The sequence below is a fragment of the Festucalex cinctus genome, chromosome 6 (assembly GCF_051991245.1).
Source record: "Festucalex cinctus isolate MCC-2025b chromosome 6, RoL_Fcin_1.0, whole genome shotgun sequence".
Taxonomy (NCBI): domain Eukaryota; kingdom Metazoa; phylum Chordata; class Actinopteri; order Syngnathiformes; family Syngnathidae; genus Festucalex; species Festucalex cinctus.
Window position 1 is genome coordinate 1,991,585 of NC_135416.1, and position 16,727 is coordinate 2,008,311.

General features: G+C 45.3%; 1 protein-coding gene and 1 long non-coding RNA gene across 7 annotated transcripts in view; one reads left to right on the forward strand and one right to left on the reverse strand.

Moving 5' to 3' along the window:
• cacna1ib (calcium voltage-gated channel subunit alpha1 Ib) overlaps positions 1 to 16,727 on the forward strand; it is a 121,318-nt gene that overhangs the window by 55,803 nt on the left and 48,788 nt on the right. For all 6 annotated transcript variants that reach the window (XM_077524688.1, XM_077524689.1, XM_077524694.1 and 3 more), the window contains 5 exons: positions 8,410 to 8,749; positions 9,804 to 10,105; positions 12,382 to 12,533; positions 14,832 to 15,017; positions 16,303 to 16,420. In XM_077524688.1, coding sequence (XP_077380814.1) covers positions 8,410 to 8,749; positions 9,804 to 10,105; positions 12,382 to 12,533; positions 14,832 to 15,017; positions 16,303 to 16,420 — 1,098 coding nt within the window. The remainder of the gene's footprint in view (positions 1 to 8,409; positions 8,750 to 9,803; positions 10,106 to 12,381; positions 12,534 to 14,831; positions 15,018 to 16,302; positions 16,421 to 16,727) is intronic.
• Positions 252 to 1,220, reverse strand: LOC144020822 (uncharacterized). Its single transcript, XR_013283981.1, has 2 exons — positions 725 to 1,220; positions 252 to 625 (listed from the first exon to the last, which is right to left on the reverse strand). It is a non-coding gene; the product is annotated as an uncharacterized LOC144020822 (long non-coding RNA).

Consider the following 16,727-nt stretch of genomic DNA (forward strand, 5'->3'; position numbering starts at 1 on the left):
GGAATGCTGTGGCAAGGGAAAAAAAAAAAAAAAAAAGATGAAATGGCCTGGAAAATGGAAGGAGGGTTGGCGAGGGGAGATGAAAGGTGGGAAGCACTGACGAAGATGATGAAGACGAGTGATGATGGATGGACGAGTCAAAAGGAAGTACGCAAGGAAGGAGATGAACCAATGGGATGCGCTCGCACCACTTTGATCTTCAAGCAGACGCGTTCTGACACGAAGCGAGGAGGTAGGACTCAGACGCAGAGTGACAGTTGGCCAACAAGGCTGCAGCTTTAATCAATTCGAACCAAAAACACCTCTCAAGGAGGGAAAAAAGGCAGAACAAAAAGAGCTCCAAACTGGAGAATAAACAAGGGCACTCAAAAACAGGGACAACTAAAGGCGCTCCGCTAGGGAGGAAAACAAGGGGCAAACTAAGGGCGCAAGACAAGGCAAGGCAAGACATCGAACAAGGACTGTGAAACAAGGACTGTGAGGACGCTTCCATGCACTGAGATGTGACACTTCGGCAACGGAGGGGAGAATGCAGGTGGCTTTTATGTCCGGGTTGATTGGGAACAGGTGGTGGTGATCATGGGCGTGGACCGGTAATCAGTGAGCTGCAGGAAGGGTAAGTGACCTGGGATGAGATGAGAGTTAGTAATTTCAAAATAAAACAGGAACCTGACTGTGACAAATAAAAGCTTGACCCGCCACTCTGGTGGCGGCGTGACAGTACCCCCCCCTCAACGGCCGGCTCTCGACGGCCCAGGAATCTCGGGGTGTTCATCATAGAATTCATCGATGAGGGAGGGGTCCACGATGAACCGGGCGGGCACCCACTGCCTCTCTTCTGGCCCGTAACCCTCCCAATCCACCAGGTATTGGTGTCCCCGGCCCCGCTTTCTGACGTCCAACAACTTTCTCACTTTATACACCGGGCCCCCCTCCACCATCTCCGGAGGGGGCGGCGCAGGCTCGGGCGGGACCAGGGAACTGTCCTGGACTGGCTTGACCTGACTCACGTGGAAGGTGGGGTGGGCGCGGAGGGATCGAGGCAGGCGAAGGCGCACGGCGGCAGGACCTATGGTCTTGGCAATCGGGAAAGGCCCCACGAATCTAGGGGCCAACTTTGGACATGGTACCTTGAGGTGTAGGTTCTTTGTGGACAGCCAGACTCTTTGACCTGGCTGGTACTGTGGCGCGGGCCTCCTCTTCCGGTCAGCAGCTCTTTTCATTCTGCCCCCTTGACGCTGTAGTGCCAGTCGAGCTGCTGACCAGATTCGGCGACACCTACGGACCATGGCGTGGACCGAGGACACTGAGGCTTCCTCTTCCAGGTCCGCGAAGTAGGGAGGATCGTAGCCGTGAACACACTTGAAGGGCGTGATACCTGTAGCAGATGTGGGGAGAGAATTGTGCGCGAGTTCGACCCATACCAGATTTTCGCTCCATGATGATGGGTTTTGGGAAACCAGGCACCGGAGTCCTGTCTCTAGCTGCTGGTTGAGGCGTTCCGCTTGTCCGTTGGCCTCCGGGTGGTACCCGGAGGTCAGGTTTGCCTTGGCCCCTAGAGCTTTGCAAAACTCTCTCCAGAATCTTGACACGAATTGAGGTCCGCGGTCTGACACAATGTGTCGAGGGAATCCATGGACCCGGAACACCTGGTCAATCATGACTTCTGCAGTACGTTTGGCTGAGGGTAGCTTGGAGAGTGGGATGAAACGGACCATTTTTGAAAAGCGGTCGACAACAGTGAGAATGGTGGTTTTACCGTGTGAAACGGGAAGTCCAGTGACAAAGTCTAATGATATTTCGGCCCAGGGTCTTGAAGGTACAGGGAGCGGTTGAAGAAGGCCCATCCGTGGTTGTGTCGATGTTTTGTTTCTGGCACATACTGGGCAGGCTTTGACGTACTCCTGCACCGAGGCCTCCATGGAAGGCCACCAGAACCTCCGGGCGACGGCAAACAGAGTCCTGCGGGTTCCTGGGTGGCAAGACAAACGAGCGGTGTGTGCCCAATGGATCACCTGAGCTCGCAGGGTTTCTGGTACATAGAGCCGTCGTGGTGGACACTCCTTGGGAGGGCTCGTGTCTTTGAGGGCCTCCTTGACCTCCTCCTCGATTTGCCAGGACATCGTGCCTATTACGCAGTCTTTGGGAAGGATGGGTTCAGGTTCGGTCACAGTGGTATCAGGATCATGAATTCGTGATAGTGCGTCGGCTTTGATATTCTTGCTTCCGGGTCTGTAGGTCAGAGAAAAAGAAAATCTGTTAAAAAACAAGGACCACCTGGCCTGTCGGGGGTTTAGTCTTTTTGCTTGGCGCAGGTACTCCAGGTTGCGGTGATCTGTCCATATAATGAAAGGGTGTTCCGCGCCCTCCAGCCAGTGCCTCCACTCTTCTAGGGCGACCTTTACAGCCAGCAATTCTCGGTCTCCAACGCTGTAGTTGCGCTCGGCCTTTGAGAGTTTCCGAGACAAGAAGGCGCAGGGGTGCACTTTTCCATCCTCCTGGTTCCTTTGGGATAGGACGGCTCCGACGCCCAGATTTGAGGCATCTACCTCGACAATGAACTGGCGGGTAGGATCGGGCACTCTGAGTATTGGAGTCTCTGTGAAACGTTTCTTGAGTTGGTTGAATGCGGTATTGGCTTCCGGGGTCCAGGCAAAGCGTTGCTGTGGAGAGGTCAAGGCATGGAGTGGAGCTGCGATGGAGCTGAAGTTGCGGATAAAGCGTCTGTAAAAGTTGGCGAATCCCAGGAATTGTTGCACCTTCTTCCTGGATTCAGGTGTGGGCCAGTCCCTGACAGCGCTGACCTTCTCCGACTCCATCTCGACCTTGCCCGGGGATACCACGAATCCCAGAAATGAGATGGTGTCGGTGTGAAAAAGGCTCTTCTCAGCCTTTACATAGAGTTGATGGTCAAGCAGGCGTTTCAGGACTTGGGTAACGTGGTGCTGGTGGGTCTTCAAGTCCGGTGAGTAGATCAAAATGTCGTCCAAATAAACATATACGAACTGGTCGATGAAGTCCTTGAGCACGTCATTAATCATGGCCTGGAAAACTGCTGGCGCATTCGTGAGTCCAAAGGGCATGACTAAGTATTCATAGTGGCCTCTGGGAGTATTAAAGCCGGTCTTCCATTCATCCCCTGCACGAATACGGACGAGATGATAGGCGTTTCGAAGATCTAATTTGGTGAACACCTTGGCTTGCTGGAGCTGGTCAAATACTGAGGACATCAGAGGCAGAGGATAACGGTTCTTGACTGTGATTTCATTCAAAGGGCTGTAGTCAATACAAGGACGTAACGAACCATCCTTCTTGCCCACGAAGAAAAAACCAGCTCCAGCTGGCGATGACGATGGCCGTATAAGTCCTGCTTTCAAAGACGTGTCGATGTACTCATTCAAGGCTTTGCGTTCGGGGCCCGAAACCGAGTACAATCTCCCCTTCGGAATGGAAGACCCAGGAATCAGCTCAATTGCACAGTCATAGGATCGATGTGGGGGAAGTGACATGGCCTTGGTTTTGCTGAACACCTCCCTGAGAGGATGATAGCAGGTGGGAACGGTGTTCAGGTCCGGGTATTCCTGGTCATTCACAAGAGTCACCTGTCGGACGGCAGCGGGAGGTGCCTCTGCCGCTGGCCGCTCCAACCCATGGTGTTCACAGTCCTTTCCCCAGTCCAGGACTTGCCCCGATCGCCAGTCGATGCGGGGGTTGTGCAACTGCAACCAGGGGTGTCCCAGGACCAGTGTGTGTGATGGGGAGCGGAAGACATGAAAACGAAGGAGTTCTCTGTGCTGCCCAATGTGAATCTCGAGTGGCTCTGTGACATGCGTGATGAGAAATAAGTCTTTCCCATTGAGCGCCCTGGCCCTCATATGGGTGGAAAGTGGCTCCGTGCCTGCCTGCAATCTTTCCACCAGACCCCAATCCATGAGGCTCTCGTCCGCTCCAGAGTCGATGAGAGCTAGTAGGTCTGTGGAAATGGCATTGCCGGAAATCGTGACTTGCGTGAGTTTTCGGTTCTTGACCTGTTTGGGAGTCTCGGAAGTCACCGGAGGGCCTCGCTTGGTAGGACAAGCTACCACCAAATGTCCTCTTTCTCCACAATAGTAGCACCGCCCCTCTTGACGACGTCGCTGGCGTTCATGGTGAGTCAGTCGGGCGCGGTCCAGCTGCATCGGCTCCTCGCCAATCTCGCTGGACCTCCCCATGGTGGACGACTGGAGAGGCGCCCCTTGTGGTGACTCCATTGCTGCGGGGTGCCGAAAGAATTCGGAGCCGGTCCTTCGATGGTGACCGCTGGTGTGCATGAGATCTCGCCGTCGGTGATCGATGCGGATGGCCAGCGAGATCAACGAGTCCAAGTCGCTAGGTAAGTCCACGGGTAGTAGGAGTTCTTGCATAGCGGCGGAGAGCCCCTTCAAAAAATGATCAAAGAGGGCTGTCTCATTCCAGCCACTCTTGGCCGCTAGAGTTCGGAATCGGATCGCATAGTCATTAACCGATTCTCGGCCTTGTCTGAGATTACTTAGCTCTCGAGTCTTTTCCCGATCCATGTTGGTGGAATCGAAAACAAGACGAAGTGCCCTGCTAAACCCGGCTGCATTTGAGCAAGTCGGGGAGTGCCGTGCCCATTCCGTGGTGGCCCAGTCTCTGGCTCGTCCAGTCAGATGTGAAATCATGAAGGCCACACGGGAACGGTCGGTGGGGAAAGCCTGTGGCGAAAGTTCAAAATGTAAGTCGCATTCGGTCAGGAATGCCTGACATTGTCCTTGGTCTCCCGAGTATCGCTCCGGGGAAGCCAGTCTCAACCCCGCCCCGGTCAAGGCTGGAGTTGGGTTCGGTGGTTCTGCGGTCTCTGGTTTCGTGATGGCCGGCGTGGAGTGTCGCAGGTGGCTCATTAGCTCCTGCACCTGTCCAGCGAGCTCTCCCATCCGGGTGACCATCGCCTGCTGGAGCTCCTCTGTCTGCGACAGGCGGGCGGCCTGTCGTCGAAGTGCAGCCTCCAACTTCTCCGCTGGGTCCATGCTGGCCGAAGTGTACTGACACGAAGCGAGGAGGTAGGACTCAGACGCAGAGTGACAGTTGGCCAACAAGGCTGCAGCTTTAATCAATTCGAACCAAAAACACCTCTCAAGGAGGGAAAAAAGGCAGAACAAAAAGAGCTCCAAACTGGAGAATAAACAAGGGCACTCAAAAACAGGGACAACTAAAGGCGCTCCGCTAGGGAGGAAAACAAGGGGCAAACTAAGGGCGCAAGACAAGGCAAGGCAAGACATCGAACAAGGACTGTGAAACAAGGACTGTGAGGACGCTTCCATGCACTGAGATGTGACACTTCGGCAACGGAGGGGAGAATGCAGGTGGCTTTTATGTCCGGGTTGATTGGGAACAGGTGGTGGTGATCATGGGCGTGGACCGGTAATCAGTGAGCTGCAGGAAGGGTAAGTGACCTGGGATGAGATGAGAGTTAGTAATTTCAAAATAAAACAGGAACCTGACTGTGACAAATAAAAGCTTGACCCGCCACTCTGGTGGCGGCGTGACACGTTCATGGGGAAAAAAGAATCTCGCCGGACGTCCGGCAATGCTAATCACTCATTTTGATGAATGTCTTGTAAGCCGCTTTTCATCGCCATTAAGTCCAACACAAGGAGGCTCGTGCACACGCTGCAACTGTGGGAATAGTTAGTCGGCCCTTATCCGATTAAGGTCGTTAAAAAGCAATTAAAGAGCTCCGCAGGTGTTTGGTCTCTGGGCAAATGTAAAGAGCGCGGAGCGTAATCATAATGGAAACGGCGCAAATGATTTGAACAAAAGTATTGGGACGATGCTGGACTGCAAAAGATGTCGAAACAAGTGAATTCAATACCCGGTGATGAATGTTGACTTCCATCCATCCAACCCCACCCATTCAATCCATCCATCCATCCATCCATCCATCCATCCATCCACCCATCCAAATCCATCCATCCATCCATCCACCCATCCAAATCCATCCATCCATCCATCCATTTTCTGAACTGCTTGTTCCTCACAAGGGTCGCGTGAGTGCCGGAGCCTATCCCAGTTGGTTTCGGGCAGTAGGCGGGGTACACCCTGAACTGGATGCCAGCCAATCCAGGGAATGATTTTTTTTATTTTTTATTTTTTTTTACAATTGATATATTAGTGTTTGGGGTCACAAGTTATTTATTTAACTATTTATTTATTCATTCATTTTTCTTGAGAGAGAGCTCAGTATTGTTTATTCGGTAGTCTTACCGATTCCAAATTTCATCATCATTGATCTCTCTCTTTTTGTGTCTGTGTGCGTGTTCATGCAAGTGTGCTCATTAATTCACCCGAAACCCATTAAGAAATCCAATACCCCTCGCCTTAGCCTTAACACTTTAGAGTCCCGTCAGAATCGGGGCGTTGACGGGAGACCAGAGGAAGGATCAGAGAAAAGAAAGATGAAACAAACCCGACCCGCAGAGTTACAAAGCAGAATATTTCACCAACCCCAGAAACGTCCAACAAATTAGGGATACCTAAAGAGACCAGAGGAAAGACTAAAGAAAGGAAATGAGGATAGATGAAGCAGAGTGAGATCCACAAAACATCAACTTCCACCGATTCAGAGACCAGAGAGCGAAGCAAGTTATTACAAGTTATTTATATAGATTCTTTAAAAAATGTAATGGCATTTATTTGACCCATCCATCAGTTTTCTAACACTTGTAATCTACAGCTGTAAACGAGGAGTTCAAAACAGATGTCGTGTGTTGGCATTTCGTCAACGGCGGCCGTGCGTGATTAAAGGCTTCGCACGAGAACATTTTGGATTGAATGTTTAACAAGCATAAAATGACACCCTCAACATGTTTCACCGCAAGGAATTATTCGGGATTGCTAAGCGCACTTGATTTGACGCGCTTGAAGATCACCGACGTGCTAATAATATGCTAACCGCTATCTTCATGACACACTCATATTCATTAGCCTGCGCAGGCACCAGTGTCGAATATCCTCTTTTGAGGGTCAGAGGCTATGAGTCTCATCAGTTTTATGTAATTTTTATTATTTTTATTTATTAATTATTTATTGTTATTGTTATTATTATTATTATTATTATTATTATTATTTATGTATTTATTTATTTATATATATGTGTATGTATGTATATTAGGGGTGTCAAATTAGTTTGTTAATTTTGATTTAAAGTTCCTTTAACGCCACTAATATTTTTAACGTGTGATTAATGAGAAAGACAGCACATAAAATTTAGCAGTATTAAATGTCATAATAATTCATATATTTCTGGAGACTGGGGTTAAGTTGTATTTTACAATTTTAAAAATGTGCAGAATTTCACAAGTTACTTCGTTAAAGATTAGATAGCTCTTAATATGAAAAGAAAAAAGCACTGAGGTGTTCCCGAATGTCTTACAAATGCAATTATGCCATCTAGTGGCAGAAAAATGACAACACAAATCAATATCGACGTACAGTACATCTTTTTAATTGTAACTCAATTTTATGAATTATTATGAAAATACTGTGTTAATGACTAAAAACAGCGGCCACATTTCTATTAGTTTTTTTTTCCGCACTTTTATGTTAATAAGAGTATAAAAACTTAGAAAAAAAATATTTTATTGCACGACTTATTGTTCATCTCGAACAGATATCAAATTTACGATTAATTGTGAGTTGTGTGTAACTATTAAAGTCATGCGATTAATTAGGATTACAAATTTTCATCGACTGACACCTCTAATATGTATATATATATTGCTGCATTCCATTTGCATTCATGTTATTTTTTTTTTTTGGAACAATATGATAACAGTTGAGCTCCGTAATTTAGGGCTGGCCCACAAATAGCGAAAATCTGCATATCATTTGACGGGAATTGTTTTTAACTCATTCACTGCCATTGACGGAAAAAGACGTCAAATTATGTTTTTTTTTTTTGTTTTTTTTGCTGGTCTGGCAATGAATGTGTTAATAAATAACTTAAAAAAAAAAATCAAAGTGGCCCTTGCAGCTTTCTATTTTTCTGTCTGTGGTCCTCAGAGGAAAAAGTTTGGACACCCCTGCTGTACATTATATCAACAATTTCTAATTGCTTCATTGATTTTTACCATGTTTAACTCATTCACTGCCATTGACGGAAAAAGACGTCAAATGATGCATTTTTTTTTGCTGGTCTGGCAATGAATGTGTTAAGTTACCGGTACCATTATTTTACCGATCCGCCCACTCTGTAATATATTTTCCTCCATGTGGCCCCTGAGCTAATATGAGTTTGACACTCCCGCTTTTTAATAAATCATTTTAGTCTTGATATCTTGCAAAAGTCATAATTTTCAAGGCGTGTCAATTTTTTTTTGTTTTTTTGGTTTTTGATCTTGAATGTGGAAGGTGGGCTCGTTCTTCATGATCAACCTGTGCCTGGTGGTGATCGCCACGCAGTTCTCGGAGACCAAGCAGCGCGAGCACCAGCTGATGCAGGAGCAGCGCGCCCGCTGCTCGTCTTCGTCCACGCTGGCCAGCGAGCCCGGCGACTGCTACGAGGAACTCTTCCAGCTGCTCTGCCACGTCATCCGCAAGGCCCGCCGGCGGGCGCTCGCCCTCTTCAACGCCCTGCGGGGGAAGCCCCGGGGGTTCGGCGGCGTCGGCCGGGGCCGGCGCGCCGCCGACGCCAGGGGGCGCAAGGCCAACGGGAGGGGGGGTCGGGGGGGACCTGCCGTTTTGCCGCCCGGTGAGTGTCGTAACAAATTGTATGTGATGTGCTAGCTTTGATGCAGTTGCACATTTATCAGAAAAAAAAAAAAAGTATTGATTAAAGTCAAATATTTAATTAAAAAAAAGATACATTTTGGCAATATATATATATATATATATATATATATATATATATATTAGGGGTGTTAAAAAATCGATTCGGCGATATATCGCGATACTACATCGCGCGATTCTTGAATCGATTCAATAAAAAAAAAATTGATTTTTTTTTTATTTTATTTATTTATTTATTTATTTATTTATTTTTTTATTTTTTTAAAGAGCTCAGAATTGTTCATTCGGTAGTCTTACCGATTCAACGTCTTATCATTGCCTTTTTTTTTTTTTTTTTTTTTTTTGTGTGTGTGAATCGATTTTTAAACTTCCATTTTTAATGGAAAAATATTCAACAAAACGTCTGACTTCGGGTTAGGATTCACACCTTTAGCATGGAAGAATGTTATATGAACGGAACATTAAGCCATAATATTTTATTTTAATGCTGTTCAAACATGAAACAGATTACAACCTCTATAAGACTGAAATTGCATGACTTCAATAGTTAACTCACGATTAATTACAAATTTTTATCTGTTCAAAATGTACAATAAAGTATCTTTTTTTTTTTTTTTTTTTAAGTTTTCATACTCTTGTTAAAATTAAAATCAAATAAAAGTGGAAAAAATGTTAAACTAATAAATATGGCTGCACATTTGCAATTCATAACATTTTTTTAAATTTTAATTTATAAAATTTAGTTAAAAGTAAAAAGATGTATGGTAAAAAGAACGAGTGAGATATTGATTTGTGTTAAGGTTTTTTTTTTCTGCCACTAGATGGCATAATTGCATTTGTAAGACATTGGTGACAGCTCAGTGCATCTCATCTTTAACATGAAGTAACTTGTGAAATTGTGCACATTTTTAAAATTGTAAAATACAACTTGACCCCGGTCTCCACAAATATATGCATTATTATTACATTTATTACTTAAAGTACATTTGTGACATTTATAGTTTGTCCACCATCAGGCCCACCTAGTCGCCACCCGGACAAACTCAACCACGCCTCCTCCGGCGAGGCCCCAGCGCTCACCGACGGGGTTTCGCCCGTCACGGGCGAGGGAGACGGGGCGGAGGGCTGCGGGGGGGACTCGGCCAAGGCGACGGGCGGACGACACAGTACAGAGGGCGCCAGCGAGCGCTGCGGGAGGCTGTGGTACGACACCAGGATGAAGCTGTGGGGCATCGTGGAGAGCAAATACTTCAATCGAGGCATCATGATCGCCATCCTCATCAACACCATCAGTATGGGCATCGAGCATCATCAGCAGGTACACTTTGACATTGTATTGGCAATTTATACTCAAAAACCAATTACTTGAAAGTGAACAACTCTTTTCAAACATAGATTTTTAATTAACATTTAATGAACTTTAAGAAACTTTCTCGTCCGGACAAGATACTTTTTCACCGGACAAGAAAGTTTCTCGTCTGGACGAGAAACTTTCTTGTCCGGACGAGAAACTTTCTTGTCCGAACCAGAAACTTCCTCTTTCTCGCCGGACAAGATAGTTTCTCCAATGATCTAAGATTCTTTCTCGTCCCAACAAGAAAGTTTCTCGTCCGGACAAGGAACTTCCTCTTTCTCGTCTGGACAAAAAAAAGGTTCTCGTCCAGACAAGATAGTTTCTCCAATGATCCAAGATACTTTCTTGTCCGGACAAGAATCATATTTAATTTTTGTTTTTCTCCCATGTCACTTTAGGGGCTCCGTAGGACATCAACACGATTCTCATAATTTTTTCTTTTTTTTTTTTTTTTTTTGTCACTGGTTGACCAACCAACAATCATAATCATTTTGGCCTCTTAATTAAAAAGTGGGAGGCACTTGTACAAAATTGCTGTAATTCTTCCACCAATCACCTGATTTGGCTTGAAATATTCTGAAATTGTAGTTGAAAGTCTGCAGTTAAAGTGCATCTTGTTGGTTTCATTTCTTAAAAGATGACAATTGTGAATTCGACCGTACAACTCATGCGCGTGTCCACAAAATGGCAATTATCGTCCTGATGGGAAAACTATCAGAATGAACATGGAGCAACTCGTCCACAAATAGACGCACACTCATTCTTTTTTTTTTTTCTCTTCCCTGACTTCCTCAACTGACTGGCATCCATTTCCCATTCACGAATTCTCTTTCATTTGTAAATGTTGTGCCACGCGTTCATATTCACTCGCGCGCGTCTTTGCGTTCCTCCTGTCCTACTAACACACTTAAAATGTGCTCGCTTGAGTTTGTTTTGGTGCTTTTTGAACTCCCCGGAGAAATCCACATTTTTACAGGACACTTCATTAGGGACACAATTTACAAAAAAAACAAACAAGCTTGTTCATTTTTGATTGACATATTGCAACGGTGACTGAGTTGGGGTCCGTGTGGGGAGGGGCGGGGTTAGAATATGATATATGTTTTGGTCTCGAGGTTAGGCAAAATAGCGTTGGGGTTACGATTGGGTCCAACCATTTTGGACTTTTTTTTTTTTTTTTTTTTTTTTTTTTTTTTTGGCTGATGGGCCAATTTACGTGATTCGATCAACCATACAACTTAAATCTGTGCGGCTAATCGAAATTCAATTGCAAGTTCAACTAGACTAAGTGTAATTTATGGAGAAATTGCGCGGGAATGCAATACGATATTGCAAATACGATTCGCTCCGATCATGATATGTGACGTTTAACATAATTTCACACAACACACCACGGCATGATGCAATGCAAGAAGGCTGATCCGTTTCATTTTTTTTTTGTTATCTCTGACTCACATTGAGCCAGTAACTTGTTTGAAAAAAAAAAAAAAAAAAAATCAACCCCCTGAGAAATAAAATATGCAATGTGTCTTTTTTTGGAGGGGGATCAATATTTAAAAAAAAAACAGTGGTGACATTCTAGAAGAAGCCAGCGTAAATGTCAGGCTCACGAGTGCCAAGCGCTCCCGGGATCGTTCCTGCCGTCGCAATTATCAGCTCAAAAAGTGGGATTGGTCGCCTGTCGTAACTGTTGCGTCCTATGAATCGCGTTAGTCGTCCTTCCGTGGAAGCCGAAGAATTATTAATGCGGCGTGACGAGCGGGAAGAACCCGTGTGATGACACCGGATGCGATTTTTGCACCAGTGTTGACAGTAAGGCTAGCGCTGAAAATCACTTGATCAATAACTGTCAACATACTACGCTGGCTGGCGTCCAGCCTGGCTTAGGGCGTCAAGCAAGATGGAGGGATCGAAAAGGCACGGTTAGGTTTTCAAATTACAAGTAATGGTTAGTGTGTCAAATTAAGGTTATTCGGATATAAACAGTGTTGGATTTGATGCCGAAGGTTAGTGTTTCAAATTAGGGTTTCAAGCCTGGGCTGGGGTTCCAAAGTCAGGCTTCAAGCTAATGCGAAGATTTCATTTTCCTTTCTTTATTTTTTTTTTAATGCTTTAAGCCAAAGTTAGGATTTCAAAATTAAAGTATAAAGTATATATATTCATCATGACACCTCAAATTGGAAACGCATCGAAATGTCCAAACCCGCTTTGAAGCGAAACAGTTTCTGTCTTGTGTTCAGCCCGAGGAGCTGACCAACGTTCTGGAGATCTGCAACATCGTGTTCACCAGCATGTTCTCGCTGGAGATGATCCTCAAACTCACCGCCTTCGGCTCCTTCAACTACCTGAGGAACCCCTACAACGTCTTTGACGGCGTCATCGTCATCATCAGGTCAGGTTTTTACTCATGATTCCCCCTCAAACTCGGTGAAGCAGCGTGTGGTCAAGGTTGTGTTTTTTTTTTTTTTTGACGCTCCAGAGAACAAACTAGGGATAGGCTTTCAAATGACATCATGAAGACAGTGTTAGGGTTTTAAATTTTAGTTTCAAAACAGGATTAGGGTTTCAAATGAGTTTTGGCGGCAAATGTGGGGGTATCCAACAAAGAGTACGGTTTTGAGTAAATGTCATGGCGTTACATTAAGATTTGAAGCCAATGTTGAGGGTTATGGTTTCAAATTAAGGTTTAAAGCTTGAAAATAGGGTTATGGTTCGATGTTAGGCTCTGAAGCAAAAGTTTGGAGTTTGTGTTATGGTATCAAATTAGGGTTTCAAACCAAGATTTGCGTTTCAAATTAGGGTTGCAAGTCAGGTTTAGGGTTTCAAATTAGTGTTACAAGGTTCTAAGTAAAGTTTTGTTGTTTCAAAACAAAGTTTAGGTTTTTAAATAAGAGTTTGAAGCTAATTTAGGTATTGAGTCAGGGTTAAGGTTTCAAATGAGGATTTGAAGTCTGGGTTTTGGCTACTACTACTACTACTACTACTACTACTAATAATAATAATAATAATAATAATATTGCATCAGATATAGTTCTTTTCAAATTAGGGGTTGAAACTAGTGTCAAATTAGGGTTTCAAGTCCGAGTTTGGTTTAATTTTTTTGCTGTTAGGGTTGCAAGTCAGGGTTAAAGATTTAAACTAGAAGAAGGATTTCAAATTAGGGTTGGAAGCAAACATTAATGGGTCAAATATCGGATATGGTGTCAATTTTTTTTGTTTCACGAACTCTGTTATAGCTTCAAATTTAATATCAGGGTTTTGAATGATTAGATTGGGGTTCAAATTTTAAATTGGGGTTTGAAATTGAGGTTTGAGTTTCAAGTTACTTCGTGGGTATTAAACATATGTTATGAAACCATAACCGCTTTGCTTGATAAACACTCATTTGAAACCATACCAGGACAAACCCTCAAAAGCGCCGATGCATGAAGCATCCCAGCGTGTGAATGCTTCCCTCTGTTTTTTTTGTTTTTTTTCCACTGCCTGCGCTCCACCTGCTTGAAACCTTGTCAAGCATTTGAATGCCAGAGCGTCAAAACACCCCTTTTGGTCTTTTGTCAGGCTTCAGGTGCTTTTCATGCGTTTCCTGTTTGCCGCCATTCATTTGATGGGCGCCCCCCCCCCCCCCAAGCCCCTCCCCCCCATCAAAGACATGAAATACCCCCCCCCCCCACGAAGGCTCGGCGAGATCAAATGAGGCCGTCACGCGCCATTCAGCGTATCCGTATCGCCGCCTTATCTCCAATTTGCCGCTCTTGGCTGGCCTCAATGTGCTCGCTAAAGCGTACATAGCGCCATTGTCGGCGCGCTATTCTCTTGCCATGAAGGAGGCGGAGCCTTTTGATGGCCGCCGGATAAACCGGGAAGAAGAAGAACAAGAAGAGCGCCGACCTTTCATGTTCAGCTTTGGTGATTTCAAACGTTCGGGATTTTTATATGTTGTTGTTTTTTTTGTTTTTTTTATTCTGATATTTGGCAGAATAAAAATTTAATTAAATGATTAACCAGGTGATTAATTAAAATAAAAAAAATGGCTGAACATTTGACTGTTTTACATTATTTTGTCCTTTACAACAGTATTTGATTAATTTTATGATAAAGTGAAAAATCGTGAAAAAAAAAAATGGGCCGATTTTTTTATGATTTTTTTTTGGGGGGGGGGGGGGGGGGGGTTTAACCTTGCGCTCGCAAGATGAATTCTAGCGGTATTTGTGAGTTGACAAACTCCGGAGAATACATCTTGTACCGCTCCCTTTGATAACCGCCGTTCCGTTCGGACCAATCACAGAGCGACATTGAGTTTTGGAGGCGGGAGATGCAACTGTGACGAAACCAGGAAGCCAGCGCCGAACCCGGAGCTAACAAACGAATGTTGAACAGTGAGGGGCGCTTGGTGCATTTCTAGCTGGTAAGATGTTGGTGCATATCCTCCCTTTGGCAAGACCGAAGACGAAATTTTCACCGATGGCCGTGATTGGTTAAAACAAAAATTTAGAATGACGCATCATCCAATTAGCTCGAATTATTGTCCCGCCTTTTCCCGACAAAATTACTGTGAAGAGGTGCCAGATGGATATTGCGTGAAGCCAGGTTAGGGTAGTCGTATGTGTTAGGTCAAAGCTGCTTGTTCGACATCAGCCATCCCGTCGTATGCGTTTTCTCCCATCCATCCTCCGTTTTTCCGTTCCAGCGTGTGCGAGCTGGTGGGCCAGTCTGACGGCGGCCTGTCGGTGCTGAGGACCTTCCGTCTCCTGCGGGTCCTCAAGCTGGTCAGGTTCATGCCGGCCCTCAGGAGGCAGCTGGTGGTCCTCATGAAGACCATGGACAATGTGGCCACCTTCTGCATGCTGCTCATGCTCTTCATTTTCATCTTCAGGTAGGACAGATCAATCAATTAAAAAAAAAAAATATATATATATATATATATATAGTAAACAGTTGAATGGGTGAGTTATTTAGCATGGTTATATTAAAAGTGTATTATATGATATTAAACATGAGTAAAAGTTACAGTCAGTCATTTAGGAAAGAAATTACACAAAAATCTGTACACGTTATACACTGTATACATTTATATTATATTGTTTGCCACTAAATTAGTGAGTGAATGAGTTAGGTAGTTAGTTAGTTAGTTAGTTAGTTAACGTGGTTAAATTACATGTGTTAGTTAGTTACCGGGCGGCACGGTAGTCGAGTGGTTAGCACGTCCGCTTCCCAGTTCTGAGGTCTCCGGTTCGAGTCCAGGCTCGGACCTTCCTGGGTGGAGTTTGCATGTTCTCCCCGTGCCCGCGTGGGTCTTCTCCGGGTACTCCGGTCTCCTCCCACATTCCAAAGACATGCATGGCAGGTTAATTGGGCGCTCCGAATTGTCCCTAGGTGTGCGTGTGAGTGTGGATGGTTGTCCGTCTCTGTGTGCCCTGCGATTGGCTGGCAACCAGTCCAGGGTGTCCCCCGCCTACTGCCCAGAGCCAGCTGAGATAGGCGCCAGCAGCCCCCGCGACCCTTGTGAGGAATAAGCGGTCAAGAAAATGGATGGATGGATAGTTAGTTACCTAACCAAACAGAACGCTGCACGGTTGGTTAGTTAGTTAGTTAGTTAGTTAGTTAACGTGGTTACATTACATGTGTTAGTTACCAAACCAAACAGAACGCTGCACAGTTAGTTAGTTAGTTAGTTAGTTAGTTAGTTTTTGTGTAAGAGTTCCTCAAAAAGAAACGTTCCTGCTATTGTCAGATGGCCTCATGTTGTCCCAATACTTGGAAATGTTATTCCAATGCATGTTAGTCTCTCACAAGGAAACAAAACACACATCTTTTTTTTTTCCCATCCCCAATTCCAAGTATTGTCTGCCATCCGCTATTATGCGTGAAGTGTTTTTTTTTTTTTTTTTTTGTGTAACGTGCTGCCACGGCAGCCTTGGAGGATCACAGTGTCGGACTATTAGCGTCGGATGCGATGAAACGAGCCGACACTTGAGGCTGTGCGTCACGCCTTAACGAGCAGACAACTCCGAGAGCAGCGAGTGGGAGACGAGCACGCACTTGGGCGGCGGCGGCCTGAGGGCCAAAAAGCTCCTTCGCTGGACGCGAAAATGTTTCTCGTCTGTAGATGGAAACAGTCATAAGATGTACGTTAATGAGCGGTGGTTTGTGTGCGATAGCATTTTGGGGATGCACATCTTTGGCTGCAAGTTCAGCCTGAAGACGGAGACGGGGGACACTGTGCCGGACAGGAAGAACTTCGACTCGCTGCTGTGGGCCATCGTCACCGTCTTCCAGGTACTGCAGTCGTACGGAGTTGCTGAAACGCTTGGCTTCATAGTGAGTGAGTGAGCGAGTGAGTGAGTGAGTGAGTGAGTGAGTGAGTGAGTGAGTGAGTGAGTGAGTGAGTGAGTGAGTGAGTGAGTGAGACCGTTACATGCGAGTTAGTGGGCGCTGACAAAGGAGGCATTTAACTCATTCAACCCCAGAAACGTATAAATACGTTTTTAATACTTTTTCCTTCACTCCCAAAAACGTATTTATACGTTTTTTTTTGTTTGGTTTGTTTGTTTGTTTGTTTGTTTGTTTGTTTGTTTTTTCAAAT